At 38.1% G+C, this 24986-nt stretch overlaps 1 protein-coding gene across 1 annotated transcript in view; it reads right to left on the reverse strand.

Annotated features, from left to right (window-relative positions):
* The window catches only part of LOC114642279 (eukaryotic translation initiation factor 4E-1A-like), an 89517-nt gene that overhangs the window by 64141 nt on the left and 390 nt on the right, over window positions 1-24986 (reverse strand). Inside the window, exons 2-5 of the mRNA XM_051934188.1 lie at window positions 20135-20244; window positions 9474-9569; window positions 6382-6445; window positions 6160-6273 (exon numbers count right to left, since the gene is read on the reverse strand). Coding sequence (XP_051790148.1) covers window positions 6160-6273; window positions 6382-6445; window positions 9474-9569; window positions 20135-20244 — 384 coding nt within the window. The remainder of the gene's footprint in view (window positions 1-6159; window positions 6274-6381; window positions 6446-9473; window positions 9570-20134; window positions 20245-24986) is intronic.

Genomic DNA, 24986 nt, shown 5'->3' on the forward strand with positions numbered 1-24986 from the left:
GCCTTTCGGGCTTCACTCCATTGCGGATTTTATATGTAAGCATATTTAAATATATATCGCAGATTTTTTGCTGGTTCGCGGATTTCTGCGGACAATGGGTCTTTTAATTTCTGGTACATGCTTCCTCAGTTGGTTTGCCCAGTTGATTTCATACAAGGGACCTTATTGGCAGATGGCCGAGAAGCTACCCAACTTACTTTTCTCTCTCTCTTGCGCTGACTTTCTCTGATCCTGACGTAGGGGGATTGAGCAGGGGGGCTGTTCACACACCTAGACGATACGGACGCTCGTCTAAAAATGCTGAAAGATTATCTTCACGTTGCTACCTTCTGTGCAGCTGCTTCCTGAAGCGACATGCTGCACGGTGCTTCGCATACTTAAAAGTTCGAAGGGCACGTATTGATTTTTGATTGAAAAACAAACTCTGTCTCTCTCTCTCTCTCTTTCTCTGCTCCTGACTGAGGGGGTGTGAGCTGCCGCCTTCAACAGCTTTGTGCCGCGGTGCTTCGCATACTTAAAAGCCAAACAGCCCTATTGATTTGTTTGCTTTTCTCTCTCTCTCTGACATGCTGTGCTCCTGACGCGCACTCCTTTGAAGAGGAAGATATGTTTTCATTCTTTTAATTGTGAGACGGAACTGTCATCTCTGTCTTGTCATGGAGCACAGTTTAAACTTTTGAAAAAGAGACAAATGTTTGTTTGCAGTGTTTGAATAACGTTCCTACCTCTCTACAACCTCCTGTGTTTCTGCGCAAATCTGTGACCCAAGCATGACAATATAAAAATAACCATATAAACATATGGTTTCTACTTCGCGGATTTTCTTATTTCGCGGGTGGCTCTGGAACGCAACCCCTGCGATGGAGGAGGGATTACTGTATGTATATCTATCTCTCTCTCTCTATATATATATATATATATATATATATATATATATATATATATTATATATATCTCCCCGTGCTTTGCAGCGGCGAAGTACTGCTTTTAAATTTTTATTAAGAAGAAAACCTTTTTAAATTGATTGAAAATCTACCAATAACAATTTGTTAAGGATGTTTTTTTGTGAAGCTGACTTCACACAGCCTCTCCGCTGTTTTTTAAACGAACGTCATATAAGGCCTTCCTTTTTCGTTGCTTTGCCAACGGAAGCAGCCTTTTTATTTAATCCTGTTTTTATGATTGTTCTGTTTGTATATCACGTTGTCAGTTCAGCACTCCGGTTGTAATATGACCAAGCCGTGCAAGCACACTCTTGAGAATGCAACGCATAGTTGTACAGGAGAAAAGCAATCTTGCCTGAAATCAATGGCAACCTTTTGTAGGTCTATGAACTTAATTTAAACTTTAGGTTTACACGGTGCTTTCTTTCCGAAGTACCTGCACTCATGAATGTGTCTGTATGCGTCAGTCGCTGAAATCCCCGCGGTTCGGACCGGCGAAGCTCTGCTTTTAAATTTTTATTAAGAAGAAAAGAAAACCTTTTTAAATTGAGGGAAAATATACCAATAACAGTTTGTTAAGGATCTGGTTTTTTTGTGAAGCTGCCTTCACTCGAGTGATCAGTTCGAGCTTTAAGCCTGAGAAATCACCCCGTAAATGCACACGTTTAATTGCACATCTGTTAATATGTATGCTTACAAAGTATTAAAAGACACTCAACAATTAATGTCATTTACCTTCGTTCCCGCGTTTGACTTGTGCTGTAAATCTCTTCCTTGTTTTCACTTCATGTGATTACGTAGGAGGCGTAATGTGATGACGCGATACGTGACTCCGCCTCCTCCATTAGAGTATATGGACAAAAAACAGGTTCCAGTTATGACCATTACGCGTAGAATTTCAAAATGAAACCTGCCTAACTTTTGTAAGTAAGCTGTAAGGAATGAGCCTGCCAAATTTCAGCTTTCTACCTACATGGGAAGTTGGAGAATTAGTGATGAGTCAGTCAGTGAGGGCTTTGCCTTTTATTAGTATAGACTAGCAAAATACCCGCGCTTCGCAGCGGCGAAGTACTGCTTTAAAATTTTAAATAATAAACTGAGGGAAATTATACCAATAATTATTTGTTAAGGATCTCTTTGTATACCATGTTGTCAGTTCGCCCCTCCGGTTGTAATATGACCAAGTTGTGCGCTGAGCTTACTCTTGAGCATGCAACGTATACTTGGCCATGTGAAAAGCAAATCAAGAACAGCAAGACCGCGCCAGCTGCGGAGCTCAGCTTGGAGCGAAATGAAGTGAATGAAATGAGGTGAATGGGAGGGGAGATGATCACGTGACTCCAACACCCGCCTTAACTCTCCATCCCTCCACAAACACAGTCTCTCGGATCCCAACTCTCCTTATATATATATATATAATTAATAGATAGATAGATAGCAAAATACCCGCGCTTCGCAGCGGAGAAGTAGTGTGTTAAAGAGGTTATGAAAAAGAAAAGGAAACATTTTAAAAATAACGTAACATGATTGTCAATGTAATTGTGTTGTCATTGTTATAAGTGTTGCTGTCATATATATATATACATATACACATATATTACATACATACATACATACATATACACACATGCAGCTTCAATAACATAGAAATCAATATAAACAACATTAACATCATTATCATATAAGAATATGAATATATAAGAAGCACATTTCATATTAATATAAATTATTAAACAGTAAAATCTTCTTCTGTAATTTGCTACCGTGGCTATTCGTTTGTCTGTCCAGGATTTTAAATCACCTGTAGCTCGCAAACAGTTTCACCTATTGACTTGAAATCTGGTACACATATAGAACGTCACGTCTACTATCCGCTTTATGGGTGATGATTGTATTACTCTTTTTATCCATCCATTTTCCAACCCGCTGAATTCGAACACAGGGTCAAGGGGGTCTGCTGGAGCCAATCCCAGCCAACACAGGGCACAAGGTAGGAAACAATCCTGGGTTTTTATCTTTATTTTATTGTAGAATCAACTCCTATCTGTGCACACCAGGGCGGCCGTGGGCGGATGCGTATGGTGTATTCACTCCACGTTATCGTGCATTGCGCTGTCACTGGTATTTTGATAAAAGAATTTGAACAACATATAAGAAGCGTATAAATTATTAAACAGTAAAACATTAACATTTAAGAAGTAAAGTTACATTAAGTACTACTGCAGTGCCATCGGGTATACCTCATTTTTTGTTTGCCCATTACATGCTTAAATGTATACATTTTTTGGTGCACCTACCCGAGAACACGCGACATATAACCGAGCGTGGGAGAAGCATGGATTTTAAACACGCGTTGAGTTCATCTGCTGGTCTCCCTCGTGAAATAACTGGTAATGTTTGACTAAAATCTACAGCGAGTAAAACGACATTACCTCCTATTTTTTTTTTTTTACGATCTCTGAGATCTTGCTTTTTTCGGTTCAAGGCTTAAGCTCTTTTATATTCCATGGTGTACTTATCCCAAACCATCATCTTTGAATGTTGCAAGACTTTCGCCTTGTATGTAGATCGGGGTAATTACATTCATTGCATTCCTAGTCTGAATCACAATCTGATTGTATGGGTGGTTACCTGGCACTGTAGGGTTGCCACCCGTCCTTTAAAATATGGAATCGTCCCGTATTTGAGAATGAAATTGCGCGTACCGTTTTGAATCAATACGGGACGGGACTTGTCCCGTATTTTTTTTTTTATCACTTTTTTTAAAGCAGCGTCTCATGCAAATCATCCCACACGCATTTTATGAAGATGCCTCCTTTCCTACTTTTGATTGGGTAATACTTGATGTCATCGTTAGTTTGATTGGTCTTTTTAACTGTCCAGTGAGGAGGGCGGGTCTTTTAAGTAGAGTCTGCAAACTGTTGGCACTGGGATGTGGCACCCACTGCAGTATGCGTCCCTTATTTTTTTGTATTAAAAGTGGTAACCCTACCTGGCAGGTAACACTTATGTTTGGTCATGAAGTCGTCTAAAATCCGGCACGTGCCCTCTTTTAATTGTGAGAAGCAGATATATATAGCCAAATTCTCGTGCTTCGTTGCGGCTAAGTACTGCTTTTAATTTTTTAAGAAGAAAATAAAACCTTTTTAAACGGATCGAAAATATACCAATAACAATTTGTTACGGATCTGTTTTTTTTGTGAACCTCACTTTTCACAGCTGTCCCGCTACAGCGTGTGTTTCGTTTATTTGACAGTATGTAGATCGTGGTAATTAAATTCATGGCATTCGTTTTCTGAATCACAATCTGACTGTATGGATGGTTACCTGCCAGGTTACGCTTGTGGTTGGTCAGGAAGTCGCCTTACATCCGCCACGTGCCCTCTTTCTGTTCCCAGAAGCTGATCATAGAATGGTTTTAATAGTTTCAAATAATGCAAAGAGTATGCGACACGTGTTTCTCCTTAATTCTGGGCTCATCAGGCATACACACTCACTGCATCCCCTCTCGAGAATCGAATATCGTCGGCGCCAGAGTTGAAGCCCCTAACGTTGCGGTCAGCAAGTGGGCTAACATCCGCCATGTGCCGTCTTTCAGTTGCGAGAAGCAGATCATAGAATGGTTGAAACTGTTGCCCCCAACGTTGCGCTACGGCATGTGGTTCGTTTATACCTCGTGTCTTCTCATTAAACTTTTATCTTGCGAATATGTTATTGCAATCCGCAGCGGGAGCGTTTCTATAAACTTAATTTAAAACTTACGTTTTACACCGTGCTTTGTTTCTCTTATGAACATGCTTGTATGCTTTACTCGCTCCCTTCTCAATTGTTTAATGAATTTTTTGTTCTTCGCTGTTTGCGGCTCCTCCTTCATTTGTCCCTACTGCGTTCACAGTCTTTTCACGTGATTACGTGGGAGGCGTGATGACGTGACACTCAACTCCTCCTCCCATGGCCATCGAGCTGCCGTCCATTACAGTATATTGTGAAAAAAGAGGTTCCAGTTATGACCGTTACGCTTTGAATTTCGAAATGAAACCTGCCTAACTTTTGTAAGTAAGCTGTAAGGAATGAGCCTGCCAAATTTCAGCCTTCCACCTACACGGGAAGTTGGAGAATTAGTGATGAGTGAGTCAGTCAGTGAGGGCTTTGCCTTTTATTATTATAGATTTATATTAAAAGGCAAAACTATAACCACCTTGCATCCTACTTTATTTCCTACCCAATTGTTGGGTATTTCGCAGGACATAAATCATTCTGGAGGAATACTTAGCAATTTACTGGCTTCAGCAAAAACTTTGCTCATATCATTGCCCCGATTGGAGATTAAATCGGAATCACCCTGGAAACCACCTATTCAATATTTTCAGGTTCAAAATGGCTCCAAGAAAAAAATCTTTTCCTTATAATCATATTATCTTGTTTATAGCACTCCCGTAACCGTGTTATCACAAGCCCCTTTCACAAATTGCCTCAAGATAAATATTTGCAACAACTTGCACATATGACCAGAACCATAGAAATCGCTATCTCAAATGCAATCTTACCATGTTGGGGCTCATGTTCATTGACGAATATCAATAACCACCACAAACTGAAAAAAAGTTACTGATACACAAGGCACTACATAACTATATTGTTAAATACGATTTTAAAAAATGGGATAAATCATTCTATTTACAAGAGAATAGCAGTTTGAATTGTAGTATGTCCAGAAATTGGACCCATATGTAGCGTTTCCTACACCCATTGTCTCCCATTATATTCATATGTTCTTGTATCCATATCACTCAATCCAGGATTGTAGAGGTTAGATCCCATACTGGCGGCATTAGGTGCAAAACTTGAATACACTGTAGTGCACACTCACATATGCCCAAATTAGGCATATTTAGAACCTCTAAAACAAACATTAAAAAAAAAAAACAGACATGAAGAATGTGGAAACTCCACATTGATAGTGCACAGGCAGTGCAGCAGGGGGCAGCAGCGCTAAGCCCTATGCCATAAAACACACAGATCAAATCTGCCATGCTCTTCACGGTAAGGTTATGCTGCTCCGATGGAATTAATTTCAATGAAAACATAGTAAAAATGCAGTTAAAATGCAAAACATTGTGCAATTTAGGAATACTGAAATTTTAAACACGTACTGTTATTAGTACTAAGCAACCAACATAAAATTATGCACTTGCACACGTTTAATATATCTTACTGTTTCCAGCCAAAACTTGTCAAGCTCAGTGTGCCGCTGCTGTTTTGACAGAGTGATTAACCATCTTCCACCACATTTGTTCCTCCTGTCCTCCCACATTGGCTCTATACCATCCTGAAAGTTAACACAACTGGAGATTTGAAAATAATTTTTTAAGCCATAAATGGACTTAAACAGAGGCAACATTTTCCATAAAATGATTGTTGTGATCAAAGAGATTACCTTAAAAAGAGAATAATCACATCCAGAGGATAGCTTGCTGGCCACTTGAATATGGTTGTAGAGTCTTTGGGGTAAAAAAATGATGGAAGGAAAGAATTAAAATCTATAATACCACTGCAGCTTAACTTTACCGGGTTTGGGAAATTAAGAAACACAAATGACAAAAACTTGAAGTAAAAACTACAAATAGTTTTATAAAATTTACCATAATTATAGTTTCTCTGTGCAAAGCTAAACTTTAGATACAAATCTGTAATACAGATTTCTCACCTAAAATTGAGTAGATCATCAGTAGTGCTCTCTCTCTTATTACCTACTGGGGGCTCTGCCCCCTGCTCGCCAACCCCCGGGTTTGGTCCTGTGGAAAGCCAATTTAAAACTTTTTTTATGGGATTTGTTACATATGCATTATGTTCACTTATTTTGGAACTTCAGTAAAACAATATTTGGAATGAAATGTTCTTCAAGATGACATTGAATTTTGATTCCTTGTTTGGTCTTACAGCGTGATTATGCAACGTATAACTGTCCGTGAGTAAATATCATTTCTTTGTCTCTTCTAAATAAACCGACTTTTTCAAATGTTTGTGCTTGTGATTTGTTAATTGTCATTGCAAAAGCTATTCTCACTGGAAACCGTAAACGTTTCGATAAGAATTGCATATTCCCGTTTCAAGTTCATTCAATAACAATAAGACTTTCTGATAAAACCATCTACTTACGAAAGTGGGAATATCCAGAGCAGATGTAGCCGGTGGCATTGTTCTCAAGAAGCTGCGGATTTCTGGCCATTGCGGATTGCACGTCATTGTAATAAAGAAATATGGCCGACCGATAGTTGTGGTTGCATCATGATAACACTGTTGCAATGCTCTTGGACTACCTTGATATGACGATGGTAATATTACTGCTTTACCAATTTTGAATTTGTCTGACCTATTGATATTTCCAAGTTTAGTGTGATTCGATTTAATACTGAAGAGACGATTAGGTGCGACTTTTACCCAAAATATTGTGTGGGTGTTATTCGTTTTTCTGAATGCGTTCGTTTCATATTGTACGACCATCCTGTTTCACCATCTGGGAAAAGCAAAGGAAAGATTACAGGGTCGGCATGTGGCGATTTACGAGACATACATGACCAATCATGCTTTGCCTTTGGATATACACGAATATCTACTCTGTCTTTGATATCTCCATTTTTCGAAAATACTATAGCTGACAATTCCTCACATGTGGGTTTATTATAAATGCGACTGTGATCTTTCGGATTCATATAGACATCCAAGATAATTTCTTTGCCCGTTTTTTGCTGATAACTTTCATGTAAAGTGCGATACTTTTGGATGTATGGATTTGTATCCATTATTGGCTGTATATCTTTTACGTCGGATCATTTAACTTTCGTTTTTCTGTTGCATTGCTTCTCTGTGATCATAAATATACACCTGACCAAATTGCGTTTTTTTTTTTTCGAAATTAAACTTGTCGTAGCTGCAATTGTTGCGGGAACACAGATTCTCATAGCGTATGGTCCATTATTGTGTAAATCAACGTTTGTGCATTGAATGATGCTAACACGAAACGATTATTGTAGACATGTATATTTTGCCTGTAGTCTTTGTTGATTTCACTTTCACCAAACAGCAAATCTTTTAATTCTTGCGGAAACACCTCTTCATTGGGAAGCAGCAGTACTTTTCCCCAATGGCAACACAAAGTAGACAATCTACAAGTCTCCGACTTAAAACTTTAAAGCCTCACAATATCTACATACTTCCGACATATCACCTATGTCTATATATTCGATCTCTTTTTGCTGTTCCGTTATTTCACCTAGTAATAATATCCGTTTGTTTCTGCGAATGCGATCTGTACTCTCGGTTGTTTGACACCTTCGAATTGTACTACGGTCATATTTAACTTGTTATGCATATGTATCGCACCAAGGTTTGTTTTGAGCTTTTCAAATTCCACTGCTGTCACAATGTGTAATCTGCTCTGCATGTGTATTTTTGGACATGCCTTTGTCTTATTTCTGAGCCTGTTTGGACCGGCAAGATTTTCAATTCCACTTGTTCCAGGCTGATTATTACTTTCCTTGCCTAGGTCACCATCTCACAGGAACATGCTTCCAACGGATGTCAGTATGACGTGACTTGTCCGTGTCATGGGAAGTGAAAGTGTCTCTCTGTCTCTCTTCTAGATCATGTCACGCCACAAGATTTTTAAGAATAGAGCTATGAAAAATGAAACATTTCTAGATTTAAGGTGTATTTTTTTTTTTTTTTTTAAAAGAATAAAAGGTCTTTTTTTGGATTTGGGTATGGATCAGCTCAGAAAGGTAGAGAACGGTTACCACTTCCAAGCAATGGGAGTGAATTGTTGTGGGCAGAAGTGGAGCATTGGAATTAAAACACAGCTAAGCATGAAGGCACAGGTGCATTTTAACACATTTTAACAGCTACTTTTTGTAGTTTCAATTCATTTATGCTCCTACACTAATACATAACTAGCTTTATGCAAAAACTGAACACGGAATTTTATTTAAAAACTATTTCAGCAATTTAAAAAGATTAAGAAAACTTTAAGAAGCTCAACCTCACTAGAAATACTGTACCCATCAAATCTCTCTCAAGTTAAACATTGTATTAACCAACTTTAATCAAATAAAGCAGATGTTATAATGCTAAAACATTAAAATGATTTTAATTATGAATCGCTCCTCATGAACTTCCAAAATTACATAATTTGGTTTCCTTTAGGGTTAGAATATATTTTGTTTTTTTTTTTAAAATTACTCCGAGTGTAACTTAAACAGTTTATTATGTTGCCAAACAATTCTATAATGAAGATACCTCAAGTATTCTTTGCAGATGTTTCTAGATGCATTTTCCCATTGCACAAAATGCACAAAATTCTGTTTCCAGCAGATGGCGGTGTTTAATAACCAATACATTCCCAAAAAATAACCAGAAACTCTTTTATAAAAAATGTAGTTTATGAATGGATTTGTCCTGTTCAGTTAAATCAAAACACTTATCCTTAAACCATTTTAGGTAAATTTACAAAACCTTTTAATTGATACTTACGCCCAGAAATCTTCAACAGTATCAAACTTTGTAATAAGCTGCAGGTTAGCCTGCCAAGTTTTACTTTTGTCGTTCTTATAGAACCAAAGTGCCCACCTAAAAAAAATAAATAAATAAATAAAAGTTTACACACAAAAATATCTGCTTTTCCAGGACGAGGAGTTTGGATTATTTGCAAATTTGTTAAAATAAATAAATAAAATAGCAGTATGAATCCTAAGTCTCATAACAGCTTGATTGTGTTGTTCATAGTTACATTCAGTATTAAAGAAATGTTACAGCATTTCAATTGAGGAAAAAAAAAAAAAAAAAAAAACAAAAACCCACAGTGTGTATATTATATATATAAAAATATAAATTATTCCTTAATATAAGGACATTAATTCACCTTATATTAACAGCAGTGGATTGGTCGCACAGCAAAATGAAGTTATTACAAAAAAATTACCCTACCTTTGAAATGCTTTCAGATTTCCTCCACCTTCCTTCTTTGGGGTCTCGTTTAAGGATTACACAGGAATTTACTGATAAATTCAAGTATTGCATTAAGTATGTCATAGTTAAGCTACCAAGTCCAAGACTGGCAACAGGGAGCTAGAAGCAGTACACTTACAAAATTATGTTAGAGGAACATCAGATGAAATGTGCCTTACAGGAACAACAGGATAAATAAAGGGTTGGTAAGATAAATATGGATGACAGTAAATTATTAATAAATGGTTTAGTGCATCACTTGGCATTTATCATTGTGAACACTGATGGAATTTCTCTTACTCCTCATTGTTTATTAACAGTTTTAAATAGAAATACTAACAAATTTGTTCTGCTCAATTTCAATTTCCACAGGTTTACTATTCTACATAAAAGTTCTCTGCACCACAGCAATATGGATACAGCAGTTTGACAAAACCTCAACTTTATTTAACCCGCATGTTAAAAATCATGTCCATCACCGAACAGGAGATTCTATTCAACCAGACCTTGTTAAAACTCTTCTGTACTTTCATTAAAATAAATGAATACTGCTTCAAGCAAAATAACTCAATTTTTCTAAATCCTGAAAAACTCTTACCATTTTACTTCCAGGCTGTTAGCCATCTTTGTGGCAGACTAGCCCAATGCTATTTTCCTTTAAAACAAGGCCAAATCACAAATGATTTATCAAAAAAAAAAAAAAAAAAAAAAAAAACAATCTTATAGGACTCTGGCACATAAACTTTGCTTGATGTGTTATACTCTTGTCTCACATCGTGGATATCATGGAATGTACAATACCACTCAAGCTCTTCAGATCACTGCCACCTACAAAAAGCAAATCACATTACACTTAGCGTTCTGTGGCACATCTAGCCATCTTGACCTCAATGCACAACCTGGACAGTTTTGTATGAGAGGTTGGGTTGTTCTGTTAGATTTTGTCAAACTTTTTTCTTTTTCTAAGGAGCCTTACATAGTTGGCCCAGAATGACAAATTGTTAAATTTATTCTAGTCTTCAAGTTACTTCTTAGTCATGTCAGTCATTTTTGCAAGTTGGTTTTGGTACAAAACTAAAAGCATCAGCAGGAATTATTTTCTTCATCAGTGTGTGCAGACCTTAAACTAATTTGTACTACTGATACATAAATGTTGGTCTTCAATATTGTTTACAAAATGACGGCTGATTTTTCAAAGGGGAAGCACTCTTATGGTCTTACATAAGTATTTTACCCTACTATTTACACGCTTGGAGATGCGGTCATTTTTTTCATGCTGTCATTACGATGTAATCTGATGATTTTTCATTTTAATCAATAACTTTTATATATTACCAGTAACGGCGTACTGCTCGATAACGTGCAGTGAATACACTGGACTTGAGCATTCCTAGTTTTCATCCTCTTTCTCTGTCTCTGTTTAGCGTTCGTTTGCTCAGAGGTTGATGCGCTTGCTGCTTCCTAAGCAGCTCTTCTTTTCTCCACCCTAGCGGCTCACTGCTTCTCTTCTTTTGTTGGCATCTTTTCGCGTTAAAACTGATTAAGTTAGTTTTTGTGTTGCAATTACTACGTTTTCTTTAATTTTTCACTTAAGCTGGCACTTAAGTCTTCAATCTGCCACAAGAATGATTAGCAAAGGTGGTGGGGAATGAGAATGGCGCAAATACGTATGCGCCACACAGCCTCCCTGCTGCGCGGTGCCAAGAGTTGATTCAACAATAAAATAAAATATGAAGAGTAATACAAATCATCACCCCGAAAGCGGATAATAGACGTCACGTAGTATATGTGTACCAAATTTCAAGTCAATAGGTGAAACGGTTTGCGAGCTACAGGCGATTTAAAATCCTGGACAGACAAACGAACAGCCACGGTAGAGTATTATAGAAGACAATTGATAAAATTAATTGTTTCTACATAAAAATGCGGTCATTTTACTTACAATGCAAATGTTTTCACTACATAACAAAGCTTGTTAGGCAGTTAATCTTTCCTGAAATTTGCGATTTCGCGTAGGTTGTGATATATTGAGGAGTTAAGAAATTTATTGCGGGACAACATCAATTTTGATGAGCTGTCTATAGATCGTTTTTGATTAGAGTTGGTTTCACGTGGTCAGTTTATTAAAAATAAAGAAGAAAACATTCTGTTTCCAAATGTTATGAAATATCTATAAAAATCTTCACTTAGACATGATTATTTTTTCTTCTTGTGAGAGATTATTCTCCAATATGAATTTAGTAAAGAGTTCTCTAAGAACCCGCCTGACTCGGGAAAACTTTTAAAACCAGATGCACATTGTTGTTAATAGCAAACCTTTCGAAGAGTATGACCCACTACCAGCTGTGGAATTCTGGCTGTCATCTGGCAACAGGCACATCACTCATAAAAACCTGAAAAGTCATCAGCAATCCACTTCTGCAGGACCATCAGTCCAGGAACCATGCAGTTCAGCTCAAGCGGAAATGAACAACATTCAGCCCATGCTGTCTGAGATGGTAAAGATTCTTGGGGGAGAAGATGTTGCAAGACAAAAGCTGAAGAACATGGCAAAAAATGAATCAGGACAGTGTTCTGTTATGTAACTGGAATATGTGAAACAGAACTAGTGTGGCTATAATGAAGGCATTGTTTATTAGTGAGTTAAAATGATAAGAGAATCTTTTATATAATGTTCTAGAGCAAGGTGGCAAAATACTACTCTCTGAAAGAACTTTTTTCAGTTTTAAAATGGAAGGCAGTTTTGGTATCAATAAAAGAGATCAGAAAAAATAAACTATTTTTCACTTTTGTTATTTGTTTATGGGCAAGTGAATTTAACTGGCGGACAAGTGGATTTTCTAAGTTTACTTGTCCGTGGACAAGTAGAAAAAAATTTGATTTCCACACCCCTGATAGATATGCAAATAATAAAAATTACAAAATATCACATCCTTCAACAAAATCGTCATACTAGTAGCTAATTTGACGATTATTCAAAAACACAAGTGTCTTGTTTTATTTCTCAGTAAACACATCACAAAGGTCTGTACCTAATTGAGGTGTATGGTCCTATAAAATGGCATTTATTTGAACCCGATTTGACTGAACACAATGATGGCTGATCTCGAACCACTGCATGACACGGCCTAGAACGCAGATTCCAGGATAGTGTTGATGTGCTGGCAGAGAGTGAGGAATGGTTGATAAGTTATTTCAGACTACCCAGACCCATTCTGGTGCAATTATGTACTATTATGGATCCTATTCTGAAAAAAAAGCAACAAGAAGCTGTGCCATACCTGTACATCTGCAAGTCCGATCGACACTTGGCTTTTTGGTTACAGGGACACTTCAGCAGGAAATTGCAGACAGTTCTGGGATTTCTCAGCCATTTATAAGACATGTACTACCTGGAGTACTTAACGGCATATTAACACTAATGCAGGATTATATCCAGTTCTCATATGGTGGGGAAAGGCAAGTGGAAGTTAATCAAGGGTTTTACAAGTCAGCCAACCTACCCAGGGTCATTATCACAGTAGCCCCTATGGTTCATACTTCAATATTTTCTTTCAAATTGTGATGTGCGAGTCACTGTCTTGCACCTCCAAATCAAGAGGCTGAGTATCAGTACTTTAGCAAAACTAGCTTTACTGAACTTGAAACAGGAACAGCAAGCGGGAGCTTGCACTCTCCAATGCACAGACACAGCAAATGGGCATAGTCAAGGCCAGTGGCCAAGTTATACTGTTCTCTGCATTTAGAATGTTCCTTCCATCACCCATTGGCAAAAGATGCATATGGCGCGATCTCTATTGGCTCATAGTTGTTTCCACAGCGCTATGCTACTGCACTGTGAACCTGTGGTTGCCTCGTCAACGGACAAGCAGTCCTCCACAGACGCCGCAGTCGTGCTTTAGCATGTTGTCCAATTGGGGCGTGGGGGGACCTAAGAGTTCAGAACCCTCACAAAATATAGAACACAAATTCATCAAGGCATGCTTTCATGTCCCTTCTCCATCTCTCACTTGTGTCTCGATGCCATGGAGTGATCTAACAAGTCACAATATTCCACTAAATCTTGTATAGCAAATGCTACCACAAATTTCACTAGAAAGCACTCAACTGTAAATTAAAAAAAAAAAAAAAAATCATTCATTGGTGATGTGTGTTTTATTTGATGCTGAAGTTATTATGTACTGAACTCTGGAAGTAAAAGTGATGTTTATGTAAAACTCATATGTATCAAATTGATAAATACTGGTAAGTTCAGTCATATACACCACCTTAAAAAAATGTACTCATTTCTAAGAAAAGCAGTTACTGTTTCTTAAACCCAATTTTATTACAATTGCAAGTAAGGATTAGGCATTTTATGTTTTAATATTGGCAGTGGTGCACTATCTACTGGCAAATAGCACTACTGAAATAGCATTTTAGTAGTCAAGATGAAAAACTGCAGAAGGATGGTGGCATTTTTATTCCCCTCCAAAAAAAAAAAAAAAAAAAAAAAAAAAATGGTGGGAGTATTGTAAATCCACAACTGCCCCTATAAATTTTGTTTATTCCAAGTTTTCTCAATAACTACAGTAACTGCAATTAGTGCTGTGCGGTATACCGGTTCATACCGAAAAACATTTTTGTTATGATATGGATTTTTCTTATACTGCAACACCGGTTTAAAATTGCCTAAACAACATACGGAACGTGGTGCAGCGGGAAACTGTTTAAGGGGGACCTTTTTCACTGCTACACTGCTAAACATGCCACAGAGGTGTTGCGCGGGGGCTCTTTTTCACTACTACACCGCTAAACAAGCATACACCGGAATACATGCGTTAGTAGAGGTATTGCGTAGTGAAAATGGACAGAGAACATTCTGAAATTGAAGCTGTAGCAGACAAAGTTGAACATGATGACACAGAAGAACTTTTGCTGGAAAAAGGAGTCACATGTATATCTGGAGATACTTTGGATTTAAAAGGTCGGATGTGGACCGTTATGTTCAAATGTGTGAATACTGTTTCTGTACTACTGGATAATACTGCAAGCCAAGTTGTATGTTTTGTCAATACTGTGTAATGTACCTGGGTACTATGTAATAGTGGGATGACATGTAGACTTTATTCGACATTTCCATTTTAATCTCAACGCTTATGACGAGACTAAAGTCGACATTTGTACTTTATTCTTGCTGTCTGTCGAGATTAAAGTTGACATGTTGACTTTATTCTCGTAATTAGTGTACGATGTTCTACTTTAAAAACAAAACTTCATCTTAAAAATGAATATTTAATTTACTAGATTTTCTCAAACCCCGTCATAAGTTATGTAGCACATTAAATGCTTTGTGTTATGTTCCCCAAGCCATGTTAACTCTTTTAGGGCTAATTTTTTTTTTGTTTCTTTTCTCCCAGGGCTGAATATTTTTCCAAAAACTAACATTTTTTAAAAAAGAACACAAAGCAATTGTTTAACATATCAAATCAACAATATTTACTTTCGACAAATGTTACTGTCTTGCATGTTGTATGAGCCTGAATTCTCTATGTGTTGTTTTGATGCCTATTTTTCAATTGTCTGTTGCTGCATTTTCTCACATATATTGTTAGTGTGTACTGTAGAGAGACAAGTCACCCATTTGCCATCGTGCCATGCCACTGCCACCAAGTTTTCTGCCTGCATGAAAACCGTATTGTCACCTCTTTTCATCTTCTGAAACTTTATGAACTTTATGTATGGCATTATAGCCTGGCTCACCCCATGGGATTTGCTTCTGTTTATTACAGAAGTGAATAAAACTTTGCAGCAGCACGTACCTAAGCCACCCGGGGACAAAACACGTTTGGACCAATGCTCCCTGAAGTTATCTCACCAGTTCTGTCCCATCTCTATTTGTAATGCCACAGCGCGCTTCATCTCGTCTTTCGTTGTGGGTTTCCACTTTGAATAACGAGAATGCGATGCAAAGGCAGCCCGCGATTCAAAAAAAATCTCTGCCTACCTGTTTGTCTCGTCTGACAGTAGCTGAAAAGCAGCATCAGGAGAGAGCAGCCTGAAGTACAGTAGCTGGTGATCTGTCGTGTCCAAAAACAAGCCATGCTGTCTTGTAAACTCCGGTAGCCATATCGGCTCTCAACGGATCAATGTATGTGTATTTATCCCATGCGAACCTTGCCGTACATGCATCGGCTGCGCGAAGGCACTCAACTGGCAGCAGATCCGCTCGCGCGGCATCGGCTGGTGTCTGATCAGCTGATGCCTGCTTCTAACTCTCTTGCTCGATCTCCTGATCACTGCCAATAAAGTCCGATTCTGAAAAATCAAGAGTCCGACTCCGCGGTAATGCGCAAAACAACGTCTGCCAAGTGTTTTCTTTTCTGCACTTGCTTCGCTGCCTTTTCACATGTCGGTGCCATCTTGCCATTGTTTACATTTCGCAACTCACGCACACGCAATGTTTATTTGCCGAGTCAACGAGTCTAGCATTCCTCCAAGCACAGAGGGAATGCCTGTGACGTGACAGTGAGATTTGTCGCCATTAACAGCTGATTGTCGCCCTTTATCCCTGGATGTCGACTTTTGTCGACATTCGCCTTCAACCCCTCCTGTCGACAAAAGTCGACATCCGCCCTAAAAGAGTTAAAACTGACGTCCTCTTGCACTAAGAGGAGGCGCAGGCAACACACAGAATACATTAATTTCCTGCTCCCTGAACATTTAGAATACGATATAATTTTCATGATGAAATGCATTAAAGCATGTATTAATCATGTGGGGGCACGGTGGCGTGGAGGTTGCACTGCTGCCTTGTAGCAATGGGGTCCCAAGTGTTCCTTGCTTTGAATTTGCATGTTTTTCTGGTGGGTTTACTCGGCGTGCTTCAGTTTCCTTTCAAAATCATGTAGGATGGCTGGTTTTGTTATGCTATATTAACCCTGCTAGTGTATGTATTGCTCGTATTCACCCTGCAATGTGCTGGAGCCACGTTCAGGATTTCCTCCTCCCTTGCACACAATGCTTGCTGGAATGGGCGCAACCCTGAATGGACGGCATAATTAAAAAAAAAAAAAAAAAAAAAAATCTTGTTTAAGTTCTGAACACTAAGTCTAAGTTTATAACCAGTTTTAATTTCAAAAGGACGTTTATCATGTGGTGATTGGTTATGGGGAGAAAGAAAAAGGAAGGATAGGAACTGGGTGTTTAATACGTCAGAAAGAGACAGCACGCATGCAATAAAGAAAGCCCGCTCAGAAGAACATCCATTGAATTCTGTGTTCATGTCTTCGACCACCAGATCACAAACCCAACATTTACACAATATGTGTTAAGCCTGTGCGATACCCATTCATACATCCAGTTTTTTGGAACCTCGTCACACCTGCCATAAAGTTCTCTAAACTGAACGTACACCTGGGGACCTCTTACTGCGAGGGAGCAGCACTACCGCCACACTGACGGGCATGTTTAATACCTGTTTTAATGCATGAAAAATTATCCTAGCATTCTACATTTTCAGAGAGCAGGAATATCATGAAGTGAATGTATTCTGTGCGGTGATTGCTGCCTCTTGGTGCAAGAGGAAGTCGGTTTAAGAAGAGCGTAGCGATTAACAACTGGGTTGGGGAACACAAAGCATTTAATGTGCTACATAACTTATGATGGGGTTTAAGAAAATCTAGTGAATTAAACATTGATTTTAGGATGAAGTTTAGTTTATGACATTCTACTTTAATGACAAAATAAACTACGAGAATAAAGTGGAAATGTCGACTTTAATCTCAATATAGTTATTTTTTTTCCTTCACTGTGTCCACATTTTTTTTTTTCTTCATCGTGGCCCTAATACAATTCCGTAAAGCTATACCACAAATAGCATTATAAATGCAAGTTGCAGTTTTATTATTTATGTATATAGCTTAGCTTGAAGCAAGGTCCATATTAATGAAGTTTGCCTTAATAATGGTTCAGTTGATAAAGATGTCCTCACCAAGTTGCACTTGTTTTATTTTATTTTTATTTGGTGAATACTGTGTAATGCACCTAGGCTTGAAGTCTTGGAAGTAATAGTATTACTGGAAGTTGCACTAGTTTGCATATCAGGAGAAGGTGGGAGCGGAGGATGCCATCTATATGCTACACCGATCCCTCTCTCGCTTGGACAGAGGCAGTGGTGCAGTAAGAATTATGTTTCTGGACTTCTCTAGCGCCTTCAACACAATCCAACCTCTGCTCCTTAGGGACAAGCTGACAGAGATGGGATTAGATTCATACCTAGTGGCATGGATCGTGGACTATCTTAAAGACAGACCTCAGTATGTGCGTCTTGGGAACTGCACATCTGACATTGTGGTCAGCAACACAGGAGCGCCACAAGGGACTGTACTTTCTCCGGTCCTGTTCAGCCTATATACATCGGACTTCCAATACAACTCGGAGTCCTGCCATGTGCAAAAGTTCGCTGAGGACACTGCTATCGTGGGCTGCATCAGGAATGGGCTGGAGGATGAGTATAGGGACCTAATCAATGACTTTGTTAAATGGTGCGACTCAAACCACCTACAACTGAACACCAGCAAAACCAAGGAGCTGGTGGTGGATTTTAGGAGGCCTAGACCCCCCATAGACCCCGTGATCATCAAAGGAGACTGTGTGCAGATGGTGCAGACCTATAAATATCTGGGAGTGCAGCTGGATGATAAATTAGACCGGACTGCCAATACTGATGCGCTGTGCAAGAAAGGACAGAGCCGACTATACTTCCTTAGAAGGCTGGCGTCCTTCAACATCTGCAATAAGATGCTGCAGATGTTCTATCAGACAGTTGTGGCAAGCGCCCTCTTCTACGCAGTGGTGTGCTGGGGAGGCAGCATTAAGAGGAAAGACGCCTCACGCCTGGACAAACTGGTGAGGAAGGCAGGCTCTATTGTTGGCATGGAGCTGGACAGTTTAACATCTGTGGCAGAGCGAAGGGTGCTCAGCAGGCTCCTATCAATTATGGAGAATCCACTGCATCCACTAAATAGTATCATCTCCAGACAGAAGAGCAGCTTCAGCGACACACTGCTATCACTGTCCTGCTCCACTGACAGATTGAGGAGATCGTTCCTCCCCCAAACTATGCGACTCTTCAATTCCACCCGGGGGGGTAAACGTTAACATTTAACATACAAAGTTAGTGTTTTTTCACCTGCATTATTATCTTTCTTTAATTTAATATTATTTATTGTATCAGTATGCTTCTGCTGGAGAATGTGAATTTCCCATTGGGATTAATAAAGTATCTATTATTTATTAGTTTAAATACTATGCAGTTTAATGATGGTAAAGTGGTTTAAAAAGTCACTGGACAGAGATTGTTAACATTAAAGTGTAGTTGTCTTAGAAAAGGAATAAATAGTAAATATTTTTTGTAAACCATGTTCAGTGCAATACAACTTTTGACAAGCACTTCTGGATATTTTACGAAGTCTAAATGCCTCTTTGGATGGTTGAAAATATGTTGTCAATTTTAGTTTAAGTTGTTTGCAAACATTGTTCAATAAAAATGCTCTAAATTTTGACTGAATCTGTCATGCAATGTGATTCCTTCTCTTCATTAGTGCCACCCCCTTGAAAACTATCACTTTATGGGGCCATGCAAACCTATATTAGTACTTGTGTGCACATTAAAATGTTTTTTGTACAATAACCTATTCCACTGTCATGAGAATTGTACATTCTTAGCCAGTAATTGCAGTGGAAAATGTGGTTAACATCCACTCATGCATGGGGGAAAAAAAAAAAAAATACTGTCCAATACCATGAAACCGGTATAATTTTGAAAACTACTGTGAGAGAGAGTTTGTCATACCGCCCAGCACTAACTGCAATAATGACAATGAAACAGAAACTAACCAACGTTATACTTTGCATAGTAAAACACACACACATCAAAACAACTTTTTCTACATTTGAGACAAAAAAAAAAAAAAAAAAAAAAAAAAAAAAAAAAAAAAACACACACACAAACACACAACAGGTTTCTACCCATTTACTCCAGTTAAGGTTTCCAGGATAATGCGGGCTTTCCCAGAAGCATGAACAGCACAATCATGGCACTGCTACAGAAGTTCTAGAACTACAGGGGGGAAAAAAAACACACACACACACACACACACACACACACCTGTAACATACCTAGCTTTTAAAAATAAAAAAATTACCTGTTTTGTAATGGGTGCTTTATGTAATTTCCCAAGGATGTAGCCATTTCTTTCCCATGCAACCTTAAAGATTTTTCTTTTTGCTTTTCTAGCAGAGAATCCAAACTTTGCTGAAAAAACAACCACCATTTTTCAAAATTTTAGTTAATTTTTTAGGGTGAAAAAGGAGATTTTAGCAGCATTTTTAAAGTTTATAGAGTTATATTTAAGTTCTAAAGGTTTCAAGTTTTCAACTCTAGAAAACAACTTGCCAAGACCCAGTATTAAATACAGCAGTTATTAATTTTCCTCTATAAAATAACTTACCAACAAACAGAACTTACTTGAATGACTCTAGACTCAGTTTGTAGAATATAAACTAAGACATCAAGATGTAAAGACTTTCATTTATTCACCACGGTTATCAACAGAACACCTTTGTAATCAAATCAATCTATGAAGTACCTCGTTTTAATATTCATTGAATTACAATTTGTAAGTCTGCATTTGATGTCAATAGCATCAATGGTCTTCATATAATGAGTTAGATCACACCATTTTTTTTTTTAAATATAAAAAACACACACACAACACATCTGCCAAGCTATACAACTTGATAATTACATTATGGCAAAGCTTGAATGGTAGTAAAAAGGTATCTTTGTACCCTGGTGCAGCCACATAATTACCTCTATCTGGCATGAAGATTAACAATTCCGTTTTAGTGCCAAAGACTATAAAGCTAAGAAAACAATGTAAAATATGCCACAGCACCATCAGTGGGACCACCACCATGTTGGTTCAGGTGAAACAGCATAATAAACATAGCCTAGTCTTACATGTAACAAATAGTATCTACTTGTTGACATAGTTATGCATGCCCAAATTAAGCACTTTATTAACTAAGAAACTTCAAAAATATTTGACAAACTCTTATCTGTCAGATAGTGTAGAACTCACAATTATGCCAGTTCTTTAAATGGTACAGATTGGGGAATAACAAGAATAAAATGTGTTACTCATGTTTCGTCTTTTTTGCTCAGCTGGAAGAGCCCTAATCCACCCTCCATTGCTCAATGGGAAACTGAGGTATTATATCTGAGGGGGGAGGGGGGGCTGGGGAATTGTGCATAGCTTTTTAGAATTTAGCAAGAATGCATGTTTTAAACTAAACCTCCCAGGCCTCTGCCACTGTTCCTTTTGATTAATGTATATACATTACCCATTTTACAAACTAAACCTATTATCAACATAGCATTCCAGAAAGGGTCATACCAACACTGCAATTCACTGCTCTCATATCAAAAGTTGTATAGCATCTGCATCAAGCCTATAGGGGTGAATTTTCTTATACTGTGGCTTGATTGCTATATTTAGTAAGCAACTTAGCCAGAACCCTTCTGATGCTGCCTAAAAGTCAATCTTCTGGAGTTTGTGCAGTCTTTATTGAGCCCATTATTTTCAGTATGTCAGTGAATATTCCAGGAGTGGCTCCCCAGCATCTAGTCTCCAACATACATTAGAGTAGCTGCCATGACAAGCTTTAAACCGCTTAACTTAAAGCACCTCGCAGCCACTCCACTGCTAAGCTGTTGAATAGCCTATTCACGTACTGAAATGCCAACCATCTCCAAACGCAAATATCCTTCATAAAGAGAATGTGTAACAAATTTCAAACATAACCATCCACCAGGTGTTCAAAGAATACCCTCTTTACTCTTTTTCCATGGTTTCTATCTAGACAATCCAAAGCATTGGTACACAACGCACCAAGTCCCAGTAACTAGAAGATATCAATTACAAAATCAATTACATAACTTTTGCCCAAAGCATCGGTTTGGTAACAGATGCACTTTCAAGAATCCTTGTGTCTAAACATGGCTTGTTTTGTCAAGAGAGGTGCTACGATTATGCCATTAGAGATTATGCTGAATGTTATCAGCTGTTACATGTGTTGGAACTGGAACTAACATTATAAAATGTTTAGCCTGAGGTCATTACTTTCAGCAGTATTAAGCATTCTCTTACAATGACTAAGGTGTGAAGCTGGTTGAAATGTTCTCCTCTGCCATTGGATCAAGTGAATGGGACCAATCTATTAGTCACCAAGGTTCCTAAACCTAGAATTCCTGGATCATTTCCCCAGAGGCAACTTTAGGTCAGTTGTATACAGCAAATGTCCAAGTTTAGTCCTGGGGCACCACTGTGGCTGAAGGTTTACGGTCCAACCAGCTCCTCAATTAATCAATCATTCATTCTTATCTTTAATTGATCTCATGGTTTAATTAGTTGACCATGATGTCAATTTTACAGCTACACCTTATTTTCCTATGCATTTTTTCTGTACCATCAAATACTTTGTTTTGTTTCTTTTTAATTCATTTCTTCTGTGGAATTTGTTTAATTGTATCGGTATACAGTAATCCCTCGCTATATCGCGCTTCGCCTTTCGCGGCTTCACTCCATCGCGGATTTTATATGTAAGCATATTTAAATATATATTGCGGATTTTTCGCTGCTTCGCGGGTTTCTGCGGACAATGGGTCTTTTAATTTCTGGTACATGCTTCCTCAGTTGGTTTGCCCAGTTGATTTCATACAAGGGACGCTATTGGCAGATGGCTGAGAAGCTACCCAACTTTCTCTCTCTCTCTCTCTCTCTCGCGCTGACGTAGGGGGGTGTGAGCAGGGGGGCTGTTCGCACACCTAGACGATACGGACGCTCCTCTAAAAATGCTGAAAGATTATCTTCACGTTGCTATCTTTTGTGCAGCTGCTTCCTGAAACGACATGCTGAACGGTGCTTCGCATACTTAAAAGCACGAAGGGCACGTATTGATTTTTTTATCTGTCTCTCTCTCTCTCTGCTCCTGACGGAGGGGGTGTGAGCTGCCGCCTTCAACAGCTTTGTGCCGTGGTGCTTCGCATACTTAAAAGCCAAACAGCACTATTGATTTGTTTGCTCCTTTGAAGAGGAAGATATGTTTGAATTCTTTTAATTGTGAGACTGAACTGTCATCTCTGTCTTGTCATGGAGCACAGTTTAAACTTTTGAAAAAGAGACAAATGTTTGTTTGCAGTGTTTGAATAACGTTCCTGTCTCTCTACAACCTCCTGTGTTTCTGCGCAAATCTGTGACCCAAGCATGACAATATAAAAATAACCATATAAACATATGGTTTCTACTTCGCGGATTTTCTTATTTCGCGGGTGGCTCTGGAACGCAACCCCCGCGATGGAGGAGGGATTACTGTACAGAAAATTATTAAGCAGATGAGACACCAGCACAAATGACTTTGAAAGGAGCAATTACTTCAGTGTTAACTACTTGTGTTTATAGCAAAATTTTCTAAATAAGTAGAACATTATAAACAGCTAAGTAAATTCTTGTCCATCTAATAAAAATAAATTCCAGATTCATTCTTTAAAAATCTAGAACAGTCAGTAATTTCTTGATAAACGTGAAAAAAAACTAAACAAAAAAAACAAAAAAAAAAAAACACAGAAACTGGGAAATCAATTGCTTAATTGATATGGGGGGGGGGGGGGTTTGGGGGGAATCAACAGAGAAGAAGTGGGCTGGGTCAAAAGACTGCAGCCAAAAGCACAACCCGGACTTAACTGGAGAACCACTGGTAACAACCCATGTACAAAGGCAAACCTTAATATTTATGTAGCTTGCGCAGATATCACAAAAGACTTCAGAATGTGTGCGGCTCAGTATCAAACATTCTACAAACATCATAAAAGGATTATCAATTTAGTTTAGTTCTATTGTACAATAAGTATAGAAGAATATGCAACATAAAAAAGTACACCATACATATTGTAATCATGGCACGTTTTGAGCAGAGAAAATATTGCAGAATTTGCGGGACCTGTACAGAAAAAAAAAATGTTCTTATGCACCAGTCCCCAATGGATAAACAAGTGGGCCACTATGTTTGCTTCCATACCTCATTATATGTTTTATCTTCTTGCAATTTGGACTAAAACAAACAAAAACACACGCAGTTGGTATGCCCCTTATAAATTGTGACTGGGGAGTTGTTACCTGATCAGGTTTTTTTTTTTTTTTTTTTTTTTTTGACACCTTGTACACCGTCCCATGCTTCGTTACTTGCTTACACTGTTTATATGAGATAACCTAAGCACTACCAAGCTTATATTCGGTCTGCAATTCGCCAGAATGTTTTTCACGATTCATGATTTAAAACGGAGTCTCCATAGAAAATCCTATATGGACCACAAAAATGTACCAATACAAAGTTGTTTTATTATTTTTGTAATTCTGTATTATGGTGCCTTTTTTTTTTGACACGAGAAATAAATAATCTAAAATATACGAGCATCACACGTAACGCAGGTGAAATAAAAAAAAAAATAACGTTGATTAGACGACTTCATGTTGTTAGCACAATAAAAATGGTATTTTCAATTTCCAAATAGGCTTATACAAATTAAATAATTTCTGGTAGCAATAAGAAAACAAAGTCAAACTGTCACTTCACTATTAGCATATTGTTTATGCTTCTTCTGTCTAAATGGGAGTAAAACTATTCGTCAGCTGGCTAAGACAGCGCCATTGTCTGCAATTCAAACATCCCCAAATAAAATAAGACTGAAACCATTAACTACCACATCTTGGAAAAAGGTGCAGAAATATCACATGGACTCTCATCCAATGCCACGTCTCACGCATCATACTTTAAATAAAAAAAGGACGTGTTTCTGTCTCAATACTAACTCGGAACGGCCTTTTTTTTTTTTTTTTTTTTTAAGTTTACTTTCAATACAACAAAATGTTGAACAAGCGTACTTTATTTTAAAAAAAAAAAACGAATGGAGCACCAGTTACAAATTATCGTGACACT

Source organism: Erpetoichthys calabaricus, chromosome 11, assembly GCF_900747795.2.
Source record: "Erpetoichthys calabaricus chromosome 11, fErpCal1.3, whole genome shotgun sequence".
Classification (NCBI taxonomy): Eukaryota; Metazoa; Chordata; class Cladistia; order Polypteriformes; family Polypteridae; genus Erpetoichthys; species Erpetoichthys calabaricus.